The 17,998-nt window shown below is 49.0% G+C and overlaps 2 protein-coding genes across 3 annotated transcripts in view; both read right to left on the bottom strand.

Moving 5' to 3' along the window:
* Window positions 1-4,464, bottom strand: part of LOC135531090 (transcription factor MafG-like) — a 28,843-nt gene extending 24,379 nt beyond the window's left edge. For both annotated transcript variants that reach the window (XM_064959210.1, XM_064959211.1), the window contains exon 1: window positions 3,850-4,464. The gene's annotated coding sequence lies outside the window, so the exon portion shown is untranslated. The remainder of the gene's footprint in view (window positions 1-3,849) is intronic.
* Window positions 4,465-8,610: 4,146 nt separating this feature from the next.
* Window positions 8,611-15,783, bottom strand: LOC135531087 (pyrroline-5-carboxylate reductase 1, mitochondrial-like; the record flags this gene model as incomplete). The annotated part of the gene is given in 5 exon segments (XM_064959209.1): window positions 8,611-11,897; window positions 11,992-12,155; window positions 13,766-13,858; window positions 15,293-15,406; window positions 15,676-15,783. Coding segments are annotated over 5 exon segments (618 nt in total). The 3' UTR covers window positions 8,611-11,725.
* Between the last annotated feature and the right edge of the window lie 2,215 nt (window positions 15,784-17,998).

The raw sequence follows: 17,998 nt of genomic DNA, 5'->3' as shown, positions 1-17,998 counted from the left end.
CCAATATAACGTTATTCAGTACCAGCCCCCAGAGGAGGGGAGAAGTTCTCAAATATGAGAACTCACTATGACCATACTGATCAGAGACGGATCGCTGTTGTTTTCTGTGAGGAGGTTTAACTATAAGAAATGGATGTCTACCATAGTAGACATATAACACAGTGGACATCTAACATAGTGGATATAGTAGATACTGTATCTAACATAGTGGATATCTAACACAGTGGATATCTACCATAGTGGATATAGTAGATACTGTATCTACCATAGTGGATATAGTAGATACTGAATCTAACATAGTGGATATAGTGGATACTGTATCTAACATAGTGGATATCTACCATAGTGGATATAGTAGATACTGTATCTAACATAGTGGATATAGTAGATACTGTATCTAACATAGTGGATATAGTAGATACTGTATCTAACATAGTGGATATAGTAGATACTGTATCTACCATAGTGGATATAGTAGATACTGTATCTAACATAGTGGATATCTATCATAGTGGATATAGTAGATACTGTATCTACCATAGTGGATATCTAACATAGTGGATATAGTAGATACTGTATCTACCATAGTGGATATAGTAGATACTGTATCTAACATAGTGGATATCTAACACAGTGGATATAGTAGATACTGTATCTAACATAGTGGATATCTAAGTGGATACTGTATCTAACATAGTGGATATAGTAGATACTGAATCTAACATAGTGGATATCGAACATAGTGGATATAGTAGATACTGTATCTAACATAGTGGATATCTATCATAGTGGATATAGTAGATACTGTATCTAACATAGTGGATATCTACCATAGTGGATATAGTAGATACTGTATCTAACATAGTGGATATAGTAGCTACTGAATCTAACATAGTGGATATCTAACATAGTGTATATCTAACATAGTGGATATCTAACATAGTGGATATAGTAGTTACTGTATCTAACATAGTGGATATAGTAGATACTGTATCTACCATAGTGGATATCGTAGATACTGTATCTAACATAGTGGATATAGTAGATACTGTATCTAACATGGTGGATATCTAACATAGTGGATATAGTAGATACTGAATCTAACATAGTGGATATCTAACATAGTGGATATAGTAGATACTGTATCTAACATAGTGGATATCTACCATAGTGGATATAGTAGATACTGTATCTAACATAGTGGATATCTAACATAGTGGATATCTAACATAGTGGATATAGTAGATACTGTATCTAACATGGTGGATATCTACCATAGTGGATATAGTAGATACTGTATCTAACATAGTGGATATAGTAGATACTGAATCTAACATAGTGGATATCGAACATAGTGGATATAGTAGATACTGTATCTAACATAGTGGATATCTATCATAGTGGATATAGTAGATACTGTATCTAACATAGTGGATATAGTAGATACTGTATCTACCATAGTGGATATCTAACATAGTGGATATAGTAGATACTGTATCTAACATAGTGGATATCTAACATAGTGGATATAGTAGATACTGTATCTACCATAGTGGATATCTAACATAGTGGATATAGCAGATACTGTATCTAACATAGTGGATATAGTAGATACTGTATCTAACATAGTGGATATCTAACATAGTGGATAAAGTAGATACTGTATCTAACATAGTGGATATCTAACACAGTGGATATAGTAGATACTGTATCTAACATAGTGGATATAGTAGATACTGTATCTACCATAGTGGATATCTAAGTGGATAGGCATAACTTCATCTGCCAATTGTCCTAATCAGTATTTACATAACTCCTATTTGTGAAAGGATGTTGTGAAATCTACAAAAGTCCCAATGTAAACAGACCCTACCATCTCTCTCACACGCACACAAACACATTCCCGCGCAGTAGTATGGTAGTTCCTGCTTACGCCATATTTCATCATTATTACTGAAGGAAAAACTCTCCTCTATTGATCTGATGCTGCTTCTAATCTCTCTCTCCTCTTGTTCACGCTCTTCATCCCTCTCTCTTCTTTCTTCATCTCCCTCCTTTCTCTCCTCTTTCACGCTCTTCATCCCTCTCGTCTTTCTTCATCTTCCTCCCTCTCTCTCCTCTCTTTCACGCTCATCTCTCTCTCTCCTCTCTTTCATTACCCTGATGTGTGTGTATACACCACCCACCCACACCACACCACCCACACCACCCACCACCCCACAACACACCACCCACCCCACCCCACACCACCCACCCCACACACCACCCCACACCACCCACCCCACACACCACCCCCCACACCACCCACCCCACACACCACCCCACACCACCCACCCCACCTCACACCACACACCAACACACCCACCCCACCCACACCACCCACCCACCCCACACACACATCACACCATCCACCACCCCACACACCCACCCCACATACCAACACACCCACCCCACACCACCCACCAACACACCCACCCCACACCCAAACCACCCACCCACCCCACACCACCCACCAACACACCCACCCCACACCACGCACCCACTTAGTTTCTTTGAATTGTGTTTCCGCCTGCTGTTACAGCAGCACACACCCAGGGGCGGCTACGCTGCATGTCTCAGTGTCTCGCAGATGTGCACCACACACACACACACAGATTCACACAGCTGAAGGCGCAGTGGTAAGTAACAAGTGAAAACACCATCTGTCAAGTGAGAGTTTTCTTCCTCTCAGCATTTTCTCTGGAATGCCTTGAAGACAAAACACTCCTTGTTCTCCCTCTATCTCTCATTCTATTTCTCCATCTCTCACTCCATTCTCCCTGCTCCGACACAATCAGCAAAGTTGTGTGTGTGTGTGAAAAGTTGCTAACATAGGCATCGGTCAGCGTTAAATTACTTGTGAACAACACCAGAGGGATGAGAAATGCAATGGCTAGCACTGATTAAGATGATATGGCACCGTGCGTGTATGTGTGTGTTTGCTAAGAAGCGTCAACCTTGGAGTGGGGGCGTTTGTTTCTCAAACACAAACAAAACTATTTTATTATCATCATCATTACATGGTGCTTGCTTACTTTAAGCTATGGATTTCTATAGGTAAAGCTTGTTCAGCAATCTGAATTGACCGCCGATGTTCAGTTCACCTTTAGCTGAATTTCGACCAATCGTGTAAACAAGCCCCATATAACACATGCATAATGAAGCCAGATTTATATGAATCAACAGTCGCTTATTATAAAAGATAAATATATATGATTTTGAACCGTGTAGGCTACTGTATTTTCCCACCACTGCAATGGGGTAGCAATATTTAGGCGCAACAGGCACGAACCGTTCCTCCCCCCTCCTCCCGCTCCTACCTTTGTCAGCCCGCCGGTGCCATGTTGCCATGGCTCCCTCGCTCCGTGCCTGTACTCAGCTCGCGCAACCGTCGAGCGAGAAACACAACGTTGTGATGAATCAGCAAGCATGTCTTCCGCTATTGCTGTTACTACCATGGACTGTCTGTGGCTGTCGCGCGAAATAAACCGAAAAAAAAACGTTTTGAAATAATAGTTCCCGAAATACGGGGAAATGATTTGACACAAATAAAAGGAGAGGTGGAGGCTAGACGTTTTAAAATGTAAAACGGCCCGTTTTCCGCTCCCTTGACACAAAAAAAACAAATGTCATAAAATTTGCGATGCGTTTGTCTCTTTCACTTTTGACACGCACATGCCTTCTTGGCAATATTAAACTAAGGCACATACAATTAAAGACATCAAGATAACTAGAAAGTGGCGTCGAGTTTACACTATCATCATTATGCAACGTTAACAACTCCCTGATAACAGCTGTTATGAATCTTACCTCTGAAATAGCAACAGACAGACACACGCTGACCGCGCGCGCGGTTGTTGCGTCCCTATCCAGTGCGGCCCGTTTTCCGCTCCGCTTGCTTCCGTTTCAGCACTCGAATACTCGGACAGTTCTTCTGCTGTGAATATCTCCAACCACCTAACCAATAATCACGTTTTCTAGACAGTTCCAACTCGGCTACACATCCCGAATACACGATATATCTTCCTCTTCCTTATCTAGCTAGGCTACTCTATGTAAACCGATTAACGATGTCTGATTTCTGAAAACCAGGGGGGGATTCCCAGTCCCCCCGTAACTCTCGATATGATCAATCTATCTCGCAATGAAGTTATCAAAAATATTCCCAACCGTCACACATGTTGTTCTCTCTGCACTGTAGTGCGATGCTATAGCCTAGCCTACGTTTGACAAGCAAGCCCTTTCTTTGTCTACTTTAGCTATGAAAGCCCCCACTCAGTCTGGTTGGCATGGCTTGTGCATGTAGCCTATGGCTGGCAGGCAGGCTGGCTAACCACCTAATCGTGATGAATCAGCAGCACACAGCAGGCAGGGAGGGAGAGAGAGAGAACGGCACAGCACAGTGAGGCTAGCCCTTTAAAACGGCGTGTCTAGCGCTCCAACGGCATGATGTCGCTGCGCCCGCAGTCAGCAGCACACACACCCGGGCGGACGCGACGTAGGGAAGAGTAGAGCAGAGCGCGTGCCCACTCAGCAAAACACGAGCTTCGGTTGAGTGGCAACACACTCTCGCACCACTACTGAATAACGTTATATTTCGGTGTTTTTAAAAGAATATAAGGAGTGCTAGGCTCGAGTAAGCTGACACACACACACACACACACAATGACTCTCTCTCACACTGAATCAGTGACAAAGATCGTGGACTCACCAAAACTGAACAATTATTGTCCATTTATTTACGATCTATCCAACTTGTAAAAACATTTTTTTTAAGGACTGTAGACATGGTCCTTCTGTACTTTAGATTATTGAGATACACCCTCTATGTACAGAGAACAAACTTCACAGTCGGCTACAAGTAGATGCCGTTCTACAGTACGTTCCACAGAGGGCCTGCAATTTTCACACCTCCCTTGTACTTGTTTGATGAATTAAGGTCAGTAATTAGTAAAGAACTCCCCTCACCTGGTTGTCCAGGTCTTGACTGAAAGGACAAAACAAAACCTGCAGACATTAGGCCCTGCAGTTCCAGAGGGAGGTGTTTCTCCCAGGGTCCTTGAGCTTTGGGGGCACTATGGTGTTGAACGCTAAGCTGTAGTCAATGAACAGCATTCTCACAGAGGTGTGAGAATCCTTCCCCCTGAAAACCCACTGCACACTAGGCCCTCCATGGAATGAGCTTGACACCCCTGGTCTAAACTACTGTATCTTTCTCTCCTTGTCGTCTTTCATCTGCAGTGTACAGAACAAAACTTGTCGAGAAAAGAGGAGACAAGAGGGGGAGGAGGAGAGAGGAGAGGGAAGGAGAGGGGGAGAGGGGAGTAGGAGAGGAGGGAGAGAGGAGAGGGAAGGAGAGGGAGAGGAGAGGGAGAGAGAAGGAGAGGGGGAGGAGGAGAGTAGGAGAGGAGGGAGAGGAGAGGGGAAGAGGAGAGGGAGAGAGAAGGAGAGGGGAGAGGAGAGAGAGATGAAAGGGGGAGAGGAGAGGGAGAGAGAGAGAGGAAGAGGGAGAGAGGAGAGGGAGAGAGAAGGAGAGGGAGAGAGAGGAGAGGGAGGAGAGGGGGAGAGGAGCGAGAGAGATAGAGGAGAGAGAGGAGAGGAGAGGAGAGAGAGAGAGGAGAGAGATGAAAGGGGGAGAGAGGAGAGGGGGAGGGGAGAGAGGAGAGGGGGAGAGGAGAGAGAGAGAGAGGAGAGGAGAGGAGAGGAGAGAGAGAGAGAGAGAGAAGGAGAGATGATGCCACTTTAGATGACTACCCATAATAGCTAGATCTGTACATAAACTATAGATCTGTCTAGATCTGTACATAAACTATAGATATGTCTAGATCTGTACATAAACTATAGATCTGTACATAAACTATAGATCTGTCTAGATCTGTACATAAACTATAGATCTGTCTAGATCTGTACATAAACTATAGATCTGTCTAGATCTGTACATAAACTATAGTTCTGTCTCGTTTAGGTCCAGTTGAAAGACTCCAAAATGGCACCCTATTCCATTTATAGTGCACTACTTTTAGCTACAACCCTATGGTCCCTGGTCAAGTAGTGCACTATATAGGGAATAGGATTCCATTTGGAACACAGACAATGTCTGAACCACAAAGAGAAGCCCAGAGTGCTGACTCACATCCTCCTGTTCTCCCGCTCTCTTTCACTCTCCTGTTCCATCAGCTGCATCTAGAGATACAATATCATCTCTGAGATCAAAGGTTCTCTCTCTCTCTCTCTCTCTCTCACACACACACACACACACACGTCAGAGGTGAGCCTGTCTGGTCTGTCTTGATGGATAAACAATTTTATGAGCTATGGCTATAGGTCTGAATGAGGTATGGCTATAGGTCTGAATGAGGTATGGCTATAGGTCTGAATGAGGTCTGGCTATAGGTCTGAATGAGATATGGCTATAGGTCTGAATGAGGTCTGGCTATAGGTCTGAATGAGGTCTGGCTATAGGTCTGAATGAGGTATGGCTATAGGTCTGAATGAGGTATGGCTATAGGTCTGAATGAGGTATGGCTATAGGTCTGAATGAGGTATGGTTATAGGTCTGAATGAGGTATGGCTATAGGTCTGAATGAGGTATGGTTATAGGTCTGAATGAGGTATGGCTATAGGTCTGAATGAGGTCTGGCTATAGGTCTGAATGAGGTATGGCTATAGGCCTGAATGAGGTATGGCTATAGGTCTGAATGAGGTATCATCCTGTAAATCCAATCCAACCCTGTTCCTGGACGGCTACCCTCCTGTATGTTTTTGCTCCAACCGTAATCTAGCGCACCTGATTCTAATAATTAGCAGGTTGATCAGCTGCATCAGGTTAGTTACAACTGGGGTCGGAGTGAAAACCTCCAGGAGGGCCTCTCTCCAGGAACAGGGTCGGAGTGAAAACCTCCAGGAGTGTCTCTCTCCAGGAACAGGGTCGGAGTGAACCTCCAGGAGGGTATCTCTCCAGGAACAGGGTCGGAGTGAACCTCCAGGAAGGTCTCTCTCCAGGAACAGGGGTCGGAGTGAACCTCCAGGAGGGTATCTCTCCAGGAACAGGGTCGGAGTGAACCTCCAGGAGGGTATCTCTCCAGGAACAGGGTCGGAGTGAACCTCCAGGAAGGTCTCTCTCCAGGAACAGGGGTCGGAGTGAACCTCCAGGAGGGTATCTCTCCAGGAACAGGGTCGGAGTGAACCTCCAGGAGGGTATCTCTCCAGGAACAGGGTCGGAGTGAACCTCCAGGAGGGTCTCTCTCCAGGAACAGGGTCGGAGTGAACCTCCAGGAGGGTATCTCTCCAGGAACAGGGGTCGGAGTGAACCTCCAGGAGGGTCTCTCTCCAGGAACAGGGGTCGGAGTGAACCTCCAGGAGGGTCTCTCTCCAGGAACAGGGGTCGGAGTGAACCTCCAGGAGGGTCTCTCTCCAGGAACAGGGTCGGAGTGAACCTCCAGGAGGGTCTCTCTCCAGGAACAGGGTCGGAGTGAACCTCCAGGAGGGTATCTCTCCAGGAACAGGGTCGGAGTGAACCTCCAGGAGGGTATCTCTCCAGGAACAGGGGTCGGAGTGAACCTCCAGGAGGGTCTCTCTCCAGGAACAGGGTCGGAGTGAACCTCCAGGAGGGTCTCTCTCCAGGAACAGGGTCGGAGTGAACCTCCAGGAGGGTCTCTCTCCAGGAACAGGGTCGGAGTGAACCTCCAGGAGGGTCTCTCTCCAGGAACAGGGTCGGAGTGAACCTCCAGGAGGGTATCTCTGCAGGAACAGGGTCGGAGTGAACCTCCAGGAGGGTATCTCTCCAGGAACAGGGTCGGAGTGAACCTCCAGGAGGGTATCTCTCCAGGAACAGGGTCGGAGTGAACCTCCAGGAGGGTATCTCTCCAGGAACAGGGTCGGAGTGAACCTCCAGGAGGGTATCTCTCCAGGAACAGGGTCGGAGTGAACCTCCAGGAGGGTATCTCTCCAGGAACAGGGTCGGAGTGAACCTCCAGGAGGGTATCTCTCCAGGAACAGGGTCGGAGTGAACCTCCAGGAGGGTATCTCTCCAGGAACAGGGTCGGAGTGAACCTCCAGGAGGGTATCTCTCCAGGAACAGGGTCGGAGTGAACCTCCAGGAGGGTATCTCTCCAGGAACAGGGTCGGAGAGTCCTGGCCGCGGACAAGTGAAAAAGACGGGTGCATTCCTCCTGTTCAAAGGCCTTTGGAATGACACACACACACTGGGGAGGATTAACCGCTATTGAACTCTCCTCTCCCGACGACACTGTGTGTAGGTGTGTGTGTCACTGAGAGTCAAATGGAAGCCTCTTGAGGAGCAGGATTTATCTCAGCCACAGCGGAGAATAACCTTTCAGAATAAAAGAGGGATTAGTGAACCACTTCAGTGTCTCCAGTACGAACCCTTCCTCCTGAAAACCCACCACACACAGAGGCTGCGTCCCAGATACCACCCTATTCACTGCATAGTGTATTACCGCTGACCAGGGCTCTGGTCCAAATCAGTCAACTATATAGGGAGTAGGGTGGAATTAGGGACGCAGACAGAGCCTCTGGGGCCGGGAGCGTGGAGTGGGACGCGGGAGACAGTTTTAATCAAGGCCTTTATTTATTTTACACACACACACACTTTAATCAAAGGCCACTTCTAACCGTAATCTGGGTAATCCCGTGGGCTGCGGCGGTTCGTATTGTTCCGCTGTGATTGGGGAACATTTATCTCCACTGCCACTTGTCTCCGCGGTTTCCCTGCTTGTTGTCATTACCTTCTACACCTGGTGCCTCGTAAAGTACGTCGTCTATTCAAGCTGCAGACTTTACAATGGATATACGCCGCGGAGGACAACTCTCACACAACATGGTCTTCTGCAGTCACATTTCAGATGTTGACAAACAATTGGCCTGTGTCCTGTCATATTGTTGAAGGCAATATAAAAGTTATTGTAGAAGTAAATGAACTTGGATGACTTTCTTTTAGTTTGACTTTAAAGTTTAGAGTATAAAGGGAGAGAAAAAAAAGGCAGGAAATGAACCATGATTTGAATTGCAGGAGGGCTGGGGGTCACCCCCATAACACTTTAAATATCAATGTGCCACCAAAAAGTAGATGTTGCCGTTGGGTAACCCCAAGAGCCAGTCTGTGCATGCTCATTGGCACCCACATTTCCTAGGGCACTAATTTTGACCACAGCCCTATGGGTCCTAGTCAGAAGTGTTGCACTATATAGGGAATGGAATGCCACATCCACCCTGACCTGAACCTCTCCTGGACCTGAGATGTCACCCACCTCCTTCAGATTGCCGACAGGGTTCTAAAACCGGCGACTCGTTTCCTCCCTCGCCAACCAATCAGAATCCGTATCTATGGCAGCGAGGGAAAAACTGTCTGCATCCCGACTCCCAAATGCCACCACATTCCCTGTATAGTAGACAACACTGGACCAGGACCCTTAGAGCATGCATACATGTGTAGGGAATAGGGTGCCATTTGGTATACAGCCACTCTTCACAAATGTCTATTTGTATCCGTGGGGGCACTGGGGTTGAAACTTTACCCCGTCTGTCCCCCGTTTAGTACGTGACGATGACGGGCGACGACATCTGTAGAACTGTACTTGTCAAGGAAACAGGGACACACACACACACACGTCCACATACTGTGACTTCCCCTGTGTCTCCAGATGCGGAGTTGAAACAACTGAACAGCTGGAGCTGGGCTGCATCCCAATACTCTATGGTAGGTAGCTTCCTCGACTTGCCTCCTTTCACTACCATATGCTAACTCAATATACAATATAGGACAGAGCCTTTGGTAATTGACCATACACATTTTCCTAATCAGTGTCAAAACATACAAATGAATAGTTCCATGTTAAAGTGAATGACGACAGATATAAAGTAAATATACCAGCACTGGAAGGTTAAATACCACGTTCCCTTTTAGAGAGACAGATAATAACATGGTAGCATCTTCTTCACTGAAGGTTGAGTCTTCCTCACTTAACAGATAGAACATGTCTGCAGATGATCAGAATGTTACATCACGTTGCTGTGGTTACTGATGTTGAACACCTCTCCAGGTCTGGGTTAGTTCTGGTAATCTATGCAGATTACTAGTGGCTCGTGTTCACTTGTCTGGTGGCTCGTGTTCACTTGTCTGGTGGCTCGTGTTCACTTGTCTGGTGGCTCGTGTTCACTTGTCTGGTGGCTCGTGTTCACTTGTCTGGTGGCTCGTGTTCACTTGTCTGGTGGCTAGTGTTCACTTGTCTGGTGGCTAGTGTTCACTTGTCTGGTGGCTAGTGTTCACTTGTCTGGTGGCTAGTGTTCACTTGTCTGGTGGCTAGTGTTCATTTTTTTGTCCTGATGGTGACCGCAACATACGGACAATAGAATATTTAAAAAACAAAACTCAAAACAAATGTTCTTCAGTCAGTCCATAAAATAACACTGTAGGCCAAGAATAATGAAAAGAAAATCACAACAAGCAAAATAAGGGTTTTCATGGTGTGATCTGGCTTCATATAAAATACATTGTAACTGTCTGTATAGTACACTTGGTGTAAATCCCAAATGGCAGCCTATTTCCTTTATAGTGCACTACCTTTGACCCCTATTGGGGAGGGGGAGAATAGGGTGCAATTTGGGACACTCCCTTAGAAATGGCTTGCCTAGGTACCCAAACTCCTTGCTCCCGTGAAAACACTAGGCCACTAGCATTAATTCTCCGCAATGAGTCTGGATCAGAGTATCCCGCCCTTGACGGTTTTCCTGAACACAAAAACAAAAGGTTCCGATTGGTCCCAGAAACCAATGGGTTGGGCCAGAGCCAAAGCACACGTGAGTAAAGAGGCGTTTAAAAAAAAATGTGTCATTGGCTTTGATGCTCTGATTGGTTCGAGGTGATCCAATCGCTGATCACTTTTGTACAACATCCCTCATTATGACATCACCACAAACAACTTTGACGTGTGCAGTGAACAGAGCAGTGAACAGAGCAGTGAACAGAGCAGTGAACAGAGCAGTGAACAGAGCAGTGAACAGAGCAGTGGGAAGAATTCAGTTTGAGTCATCAGGCAAAAAAAGCCATCACCGAAGCCATCTGTTGTCTGCTTCGGCTGCAGGGGGCAACATTAAAAAGAAAACGCTCAGAAAGAAATGAATTGCAAAGAGCAGATTCTATGCATTCCTCTGTCATGCAGAATAAGGAATCATGTCAGCTCTATGCATTGCATTTCTATCTGAAATATTCACTGATGTTTGGGCCCATTGGTTCGTTATCACCACGGAGACACACATCCTCAGACAGACTGAAGACAAGGTAGACAGGCGGCATGTTGTACATGCATTTCTGTTCACGTGTGTGTACACGGACTCCCTGTCAGACAAGGCTATGGGCCTGTGCAAGCTGCATTTACAAATGTTGTGAGAGAGAGTGTGTGTGTGTGTCCATCCATCGCTGTTCTTCTTGACAGGTCCTGGGGGGGTTTCTCCTGAGGCTGAGTCCTGGCGTTATAGGTGTTGTGTGTGTGTGTCTCCATCGCTGTTCTTCTTGACAGGTCCTGGGGGGGTTTCTCCTGAGGCTGAGTCCTGGCGTTATAGGTGTTGTGTGTGTGTCTCCATCGCTGTTCTTCTTGACAGGTCCTGGGGGGGTTTCTCCTGAGGCTGAGTCCTGGCGTTATAGGTGTTGTGTGTGTGTGTCTCCATCTCAGTTGTTCTTCTTGACAGGTCCTGGAGGGTTTCTCCTGAGGCTGAGTCCTGGCTTGCCGTTGACCCCTGACCCCTGGCTGACCCCAGGCTGCTGCATGACCTTGTCCAGGGTGGTCTTCTTAATGGCTGCCGGGGAGATGCGCTCCTGGTCCGCTAGGAACTGCAGCTCCCTGAGGAGGAGGGGAAGAGGTAAGTCAGCATGTCTGTGTGTGTCTGGTTTCAGGTGTGTGTGTGTGTGTGTGTGTGTGTGTGTGTGTCCCTCACCGTGTCCTGATACAAGAAGCCTCCACGGCGTTGATGAGCAGACTGCGGAATCCGCCACTCTCCATCACGTGCAGGGCGTGGATGGTGGCTCCCCCAGGGGAACACACGTTGTCCTTCAGCTGGCCAGGGTGCAGCTCAGAGTCCAACAACATCTTAGCTGCTCCCTGTGGGTGATGGAGGAGAGACAGACAGAGGGAGGGAGATTAGATTTTAGAATTAAAATGGGAGCTGGGGTGGTGGGGTGGGGTAGTAAGCAAAAACAGTTCAAAGGTCATCATTATTTACAGTCTGGGGTTAGCCCGGGACTAAGCGAGTGTTCACACATTGTAAAGTGGGATAGCATCCACCTTAGCACAAGCTAGCTGCCCTGCTCCAGAGTAGCGTTAGCTCACACAGCACACACTAGCCCCAGAAACACAGCGCACACTAGCCCCAGAAACACCGCGCACACTAGCCCCAGAAACACCGCGCACACTAGCCCCAGAAACACCGCCCACACTAGCCCCAGAAACACCGCGCACACTAGCCCCAGAAACACCGCGCACACTAGCCCCAGAAACACCGCGCACACTAGCCCCAGAAACACCGCGCACACTAGCCCCAGAAACACCGCGCACACTAGCCCCAGAAACACAGTGCACACTAGCCCCAGAAACACAGTGCACACTAGCCCCAGAAACACCGTGCATAAATTGCCAGTGAGTGTGAATCCGGGTCAAGAACATCGTCTAGAATGGTCACTGTCCAATCACAATCCCTTAATGTACATATGCTTGTGATGCGTTCTGCACGTTACTTTGAGAACTATTCCGTCTGAGGACGAAACACTTTCATCCGGGTAAAAACATTGGTTGCTATGCCTAACAGAAATGGTTGCTATGTAGCAGGCTGGCTAACGTCTTCTTACTCAGCCAACTAAAGCTAAAAACTCTACAGCTGGAAGGGCAGCAAACTCTCCATTTTCGTTTATTTCATAGATTTAATATTGACATTTACTGTAATTGGATATATCCATGATAATATTATTATGGTTGCATGATTTCGCCGGGATCAGAAAAGTTGCCGTCTCGTTCGCGCACAGCATCGTCTTTACAGGGGTGAGATCAAATTTCATAAGTGAAAAATGATTTAAGGTCAGGCAGACAGCAAGGTTTAAACAAACTAGTACTGTTGGAAATCAAATGCTAGTCTAGAAGCAATGTGAAATAATGTGTTAATAATGTCGTATTGCTCATAACATTGGTCGCGTGTCAGATGTGTTGGTTGCATGTTGTGTTTGTCCGTTAGCTCAGGCCTAAGGAATACAAGTGACTCCGCAGCTTAGTCCAGAGTTAGCAAATGCTTGTGTGAACACAGGTTAATTAAACTACCCCAGGACCAGTCTAGCCTGGGGCTAAGAACAATGCAGTGTGACAATGTTGTACATGTGTTCTATACAGGCAACAAAGTGAACTTCCAACGCTAAAAAATGTCATGTTGAATTCAGAAAAACGTCCTCCATTCTACTACTGTTACTCTGATTGTCTGGTGTAACAATAGGTAGCTGTTTGGGCTCTGGTCTGTCTGGTGTAACGATGGGTAGCTGTTTGGGCTCTGGTCTGTCTGGTGTAACGATGGGTAGCTGTTTGGGCTCTGGTCTGTCTGGTGTAACGATGGGTAGCTGTTTGGGCTCTGGTCTGTCTGGTGTAACGATGGGTTGCTCTTAGTACAGTACTTACCAGTTAGACCTGAGCTGTAATGATATGTGACAGTGTGATACTATGATGTTACTGACCAGTAGTGCCTGAGCTCCCAGTCTGACCGCTAGTCTCCTGGGTAGACCCATCTTCACCCCTCCATCGGCTAGGGCATCCAGAGCTGTGAACGCCTGTCATCACACACACAACCACTTCTTTATTTAGGCCAGAAATCACTCACTGAGGTAAATACATCGTGAGTGGGTGCTTAGCAGTGTGTAATGTGTATAGAGGAAGGTCAACAGTGACTCACGTAGGCATGGCCAGGCCCCCCCACCCCACTATGATTGGTCAGTGACTCACGTAGGCATGGCCAGGCCCCTCTACCCCGCTATGATAGGTCGGTGACTCACGTAGGCGGGGCCAGGCCCCTCTACCCCTCTATGATAGGTCAGTGACTCACGTAGGCATGGCCAGGCCCCTCTACCCCTCTATGATAGGTCAGTGACTCACGTAGGCATGGCCAGGCCCCTCTATGATAGGCCAGTGACTCACGTAGGCATGGCCAGGCCCCTCTATGATAGGTCAGTGACTCACGTAGGCATGGCCAGGCCCCTCTACCCCTCTATGATAGGTCAGTGACTCACGTAGGCATGGCCAGGCCCCTCTACCCCTCTATGATAGGTCAGTGACTCACGTAGGCGTGGCAAGGCCCCTCTATGATAGGTCAGTGACTCACGTAGGCGGGGCCAGGCCCCTCTACCCCTCTATGATAGGTCAGTGACTCACGTAGGCGTGGCCAGGCCCCTCTATGATAGGTCAGTGACTCACGTAGGCATGGCCAGGCCCCTCTACCCCTCTATGATAGGTCAGTGACTCACGTAGGCGTGGCCAGGCCCCTCTATGATAGGTCAGTGACTCACGTAGGAATGGCCAGGCCCCTCTACCCCTCTATGATAGGTCAGTGACTCACGTAGGCAGGGCCAGGCCCCTCTACCCCTCTATGATAGGTCAGTGACTCACGTAGGCGGGGCCAGGCCCCTCTATGATAGGTCAGTGACTCACGTAGGCGGGGCCAGGCCCCAATACCCCTATATGATAGGTCAGTGACTCACGTAGGCATGGCCAGGCCCCTCTACCCCTCTATGATGGGTCAGTGACTCACGTAGGCATGGCCAGGCCCCTCTACGATAGGTCAGTGACTCACGTAGGCATGGCCAGGCCCCTCTATGATAGATCAGTGACTCACGTAGGCATGGCCAGGCCCCTCTACCCCTCTATGATAGGTCAGTGACTCACGTAGGCATGGCCAGGCCCCTCTACCCCTCTATGATAGGTCAGTGACTCACGTAGACATGGCCAGGCCCCTCTATGATAGGCCAGTGACTCAAGTAGGCATGGCCAGGCCCCTCTATGATAGGTCAGTGACTCACGTAGGCATGGCCAGGCCCCTCTATGATAGGTCAGTGACTCACGTAGGCATGGCCAGGCCCCTCTACCCCTCTATGATAGGTCAGTGACTCACGTAGGCATGGCCAGGCCCCTCTACCCCTCTATGATAGGTCAGTGACTCACGTAGGCATGGCCAGGCCCCTCTACCCCTCTATGATAGGTCAGTGACTCACGTAGGCGGGGCCGCTGCCACTGAGGCCAGTGACGGCATCGATAAGGTCCTCCTCCACCTCTGTACAGAACCCAACACTGGCCATCAGCTGTTCCAACAACTTACCATCCTCCACCTGCCACACAGGTGGGGGGGAGAGAGAGAGAGAGATGGGGAGAGAGAGAACGGTATTAAGATAAAAGAGACGGAGATTTTATTTCACTGTAGAAAAACTTTTTTGCAACAGAAACGGGTTCACCCAGTTTTCTTCTGTTTGGTGCCTAATAAATGTGTGTGTACCTCAGAATGTGCCTAGTGAATGTGTGTGAGTGTACCTCAGAATGTGGCTAGTGAATGTGTGTGTGTGTACCTCAGCATGTGGCTAGTGAATGTGTGTGTGTGTACCTCAGCATGTGTTCCTGTAGCGTAGACTGTAGCTCCCTCTCTCACCACGACGGGGGTGTTGGTCATACACCTCATCACCTTGGGGAACGGACGGTACTGAAGCAGCTTCTGGGGGGAGAAAAGGAGAGAGAGAGAGATGGGTTAGTGAAGGGGAGAGAGGTAAAGAGAGAAACACTTGTAAGATTTGTCAAGATCAATTATTTGACAAGAGAACATGTGTGAGTGGATGGATGGGGGGAGGGTCAGACTGAGGACGATAATATTGGTTAGAGGTGGTACCGGAGGGAGCCTCCTACTACGCGGAGGTGGTACCGGAGGGAGCCTCCTACTACGCGGAGGTGGTACCGCAGGGAGCCTCCTACTACGCGGAGGTGGTACCGCAGGGAGCCTCCTACTACGCGGAGGTGGTACCGGAGGGAGCCTCCTACTACGCGGAGGTGGTACCGGAGGGAGCCTCCTACTACGCGGAGGTGGTACCGGAGGGAGCCTCCTACTACGCGGAGGTGGTACCGGAGGGAGCCTCCTACTACGCGGAGGAGGTACCGGAGGGAGCCTCCTACTACGCGGAGGTGGTACCGGAGGGAGCCTCCTACTACGCGGAGGAGGTACCGGAGGGAGCCTCCTACTACGCGGAGGAGGTACCGGAGGGAGCCTCCTACTACACGGAGGAGGTACCGGAGGGAGCCTCCTACTACGCGGAGGAGGTACCGGAGGGAGCCTCCTACTACGCAGAGGTGGTACCGGAGGGAGCCTCCTACTACGCAGAGGAGGTACCGGAGGGAGCCTCCTACTACGCGGAGGTGGTACCGGAGGGAGCCTCCTACTACGCGGGAGGAGGTACCGGAGGGAGCCTCCTACTACACGGAGGAGGTACCGGAGGGAGCCTCCTACTACGCGGAGGAGGTACCGGAGGGAGCCTCCTACTACGCGGAGGAGGTACCGGAGGGAGCCTCCTACTACGGGAGGAGGTACCGGAGGGAGCCTCCTACTACGCGGAGGAGGTACCGGAGGGAGCCTCCTACTACGCGGAGGAGGTACCGGAGGGAGCCTCCTACTACGCGGAGGTGGTACCGGAGGGAGCCTCCTACTACACGGAGGTGGTACCGCAGGGAGCCTCCTACTACACGGAGGAGGTACCGGAGGGAGCCTCCTACTACACGGAAGAGGTACCGGAGGGAGCCTCCTACTACACGGAGGTGGTACCGGAGGGAGCCTCCTACTACACGGAAGAGGTACCGGAGGGAGCCTCCTACTACACGGAGGAGGTACCGCAGGGAGCCTCCTACTACGCGGAGGAGGTACCGGAGGGAGCCTCCTACTACGCGGAGGTGGTACCAGGTACAGGAAGGAGACTTCTAAATGGAGGAGACGGGGCCCTGTTGTGTAAATAACAACAAAAGGTGATGAGGACAGTGTCATAAAAGGAGATTATAGGAGGAATTCTTAGGTCCTGGCAGCAATGGTGTTTAAAAGAGACACCTGGTCCATTGACCGTTTTTTTAGGGTCTTCAATATTGGGCCAGTTACCGAATGGTTGCTAGTTCAAATCCCAGGGCCAATGATAATAATATTAACAACCACTCGGTCCATGTGCCCTTGAGCAAGGCACTTAATCCTAATTTTCTCCATGGGCGCAGTACTACTATGGCTGGCTGACCCCGTAAAATAAAACATTTCACTATACCCATGTGACCATAAAACATTGCATTATGTTTTCCTCTGACATTGAGGACAGAACTAGATACGCACTACCTCACAAGACCCATGGACTCCACCAGACCGGTCCAGGACAGGTTCTGACCTTCTCTATAGAGCTGATGGTGACTCCACCAGACCGGTCCAAGACAGGTTCTGACCCTCTCTGTGTGTCCATGCAAGTGTGTGTTTTCTGACCTTCTCTATAGAGCTGATGGTGACTCCACCAGACCGGTCCAGGACAGGTTCTGACCTTCTCTATAGAGCTGATGGTGACTCCACCAGACCGGTCCAGGACAGGTTCTGACCTTCTCTATAGAGCTGATGGTGACTCCACCAGACCGGTCCAGGACAGGTTCTGACCTTCTCTATAGAGCTGATGGTGACTCCACCAGACCGGTCCAGGGCAGGTTCTGACCTTCTCTATAGAGCTGATGGTGACTCCACCAGACCGGTCCAGGGCAGGTTCTGACCTTCTCTATAGAGCTGATGGTGACTCCACCAGACCGGTCCAGGGCAGGTTCTGACCTTCTCTATAGAGCTGATGGTGACTCCACCAGACCGGTCCAGGGCAGGTTCTGACCTTCTCTATAGAGCTGATGGTGACTCCACCAGACCGGTCCAGGGC

Source organism: Oncorhynchus masou, unplaced genomic scaffold (genome assembly GCF_036934945.1).
Source record: "Oncorhynchus masou masou isolate Uvic2021 unplaced genomic scaffold, UVic_Omas_1.1 unplaced_scaffold_1510, whole genome shotgun sequence".
Classification (NCBI taxonomy): Eukaryota; Metazoa; Chordata; class Actinopteri; order Salmoniformes; family Salmonidae; genus Oncorhynchus; species Oncorhynchus masou.
This window is presented reverse-complemented; position numbering and strand designations above follow the sequence as displayed.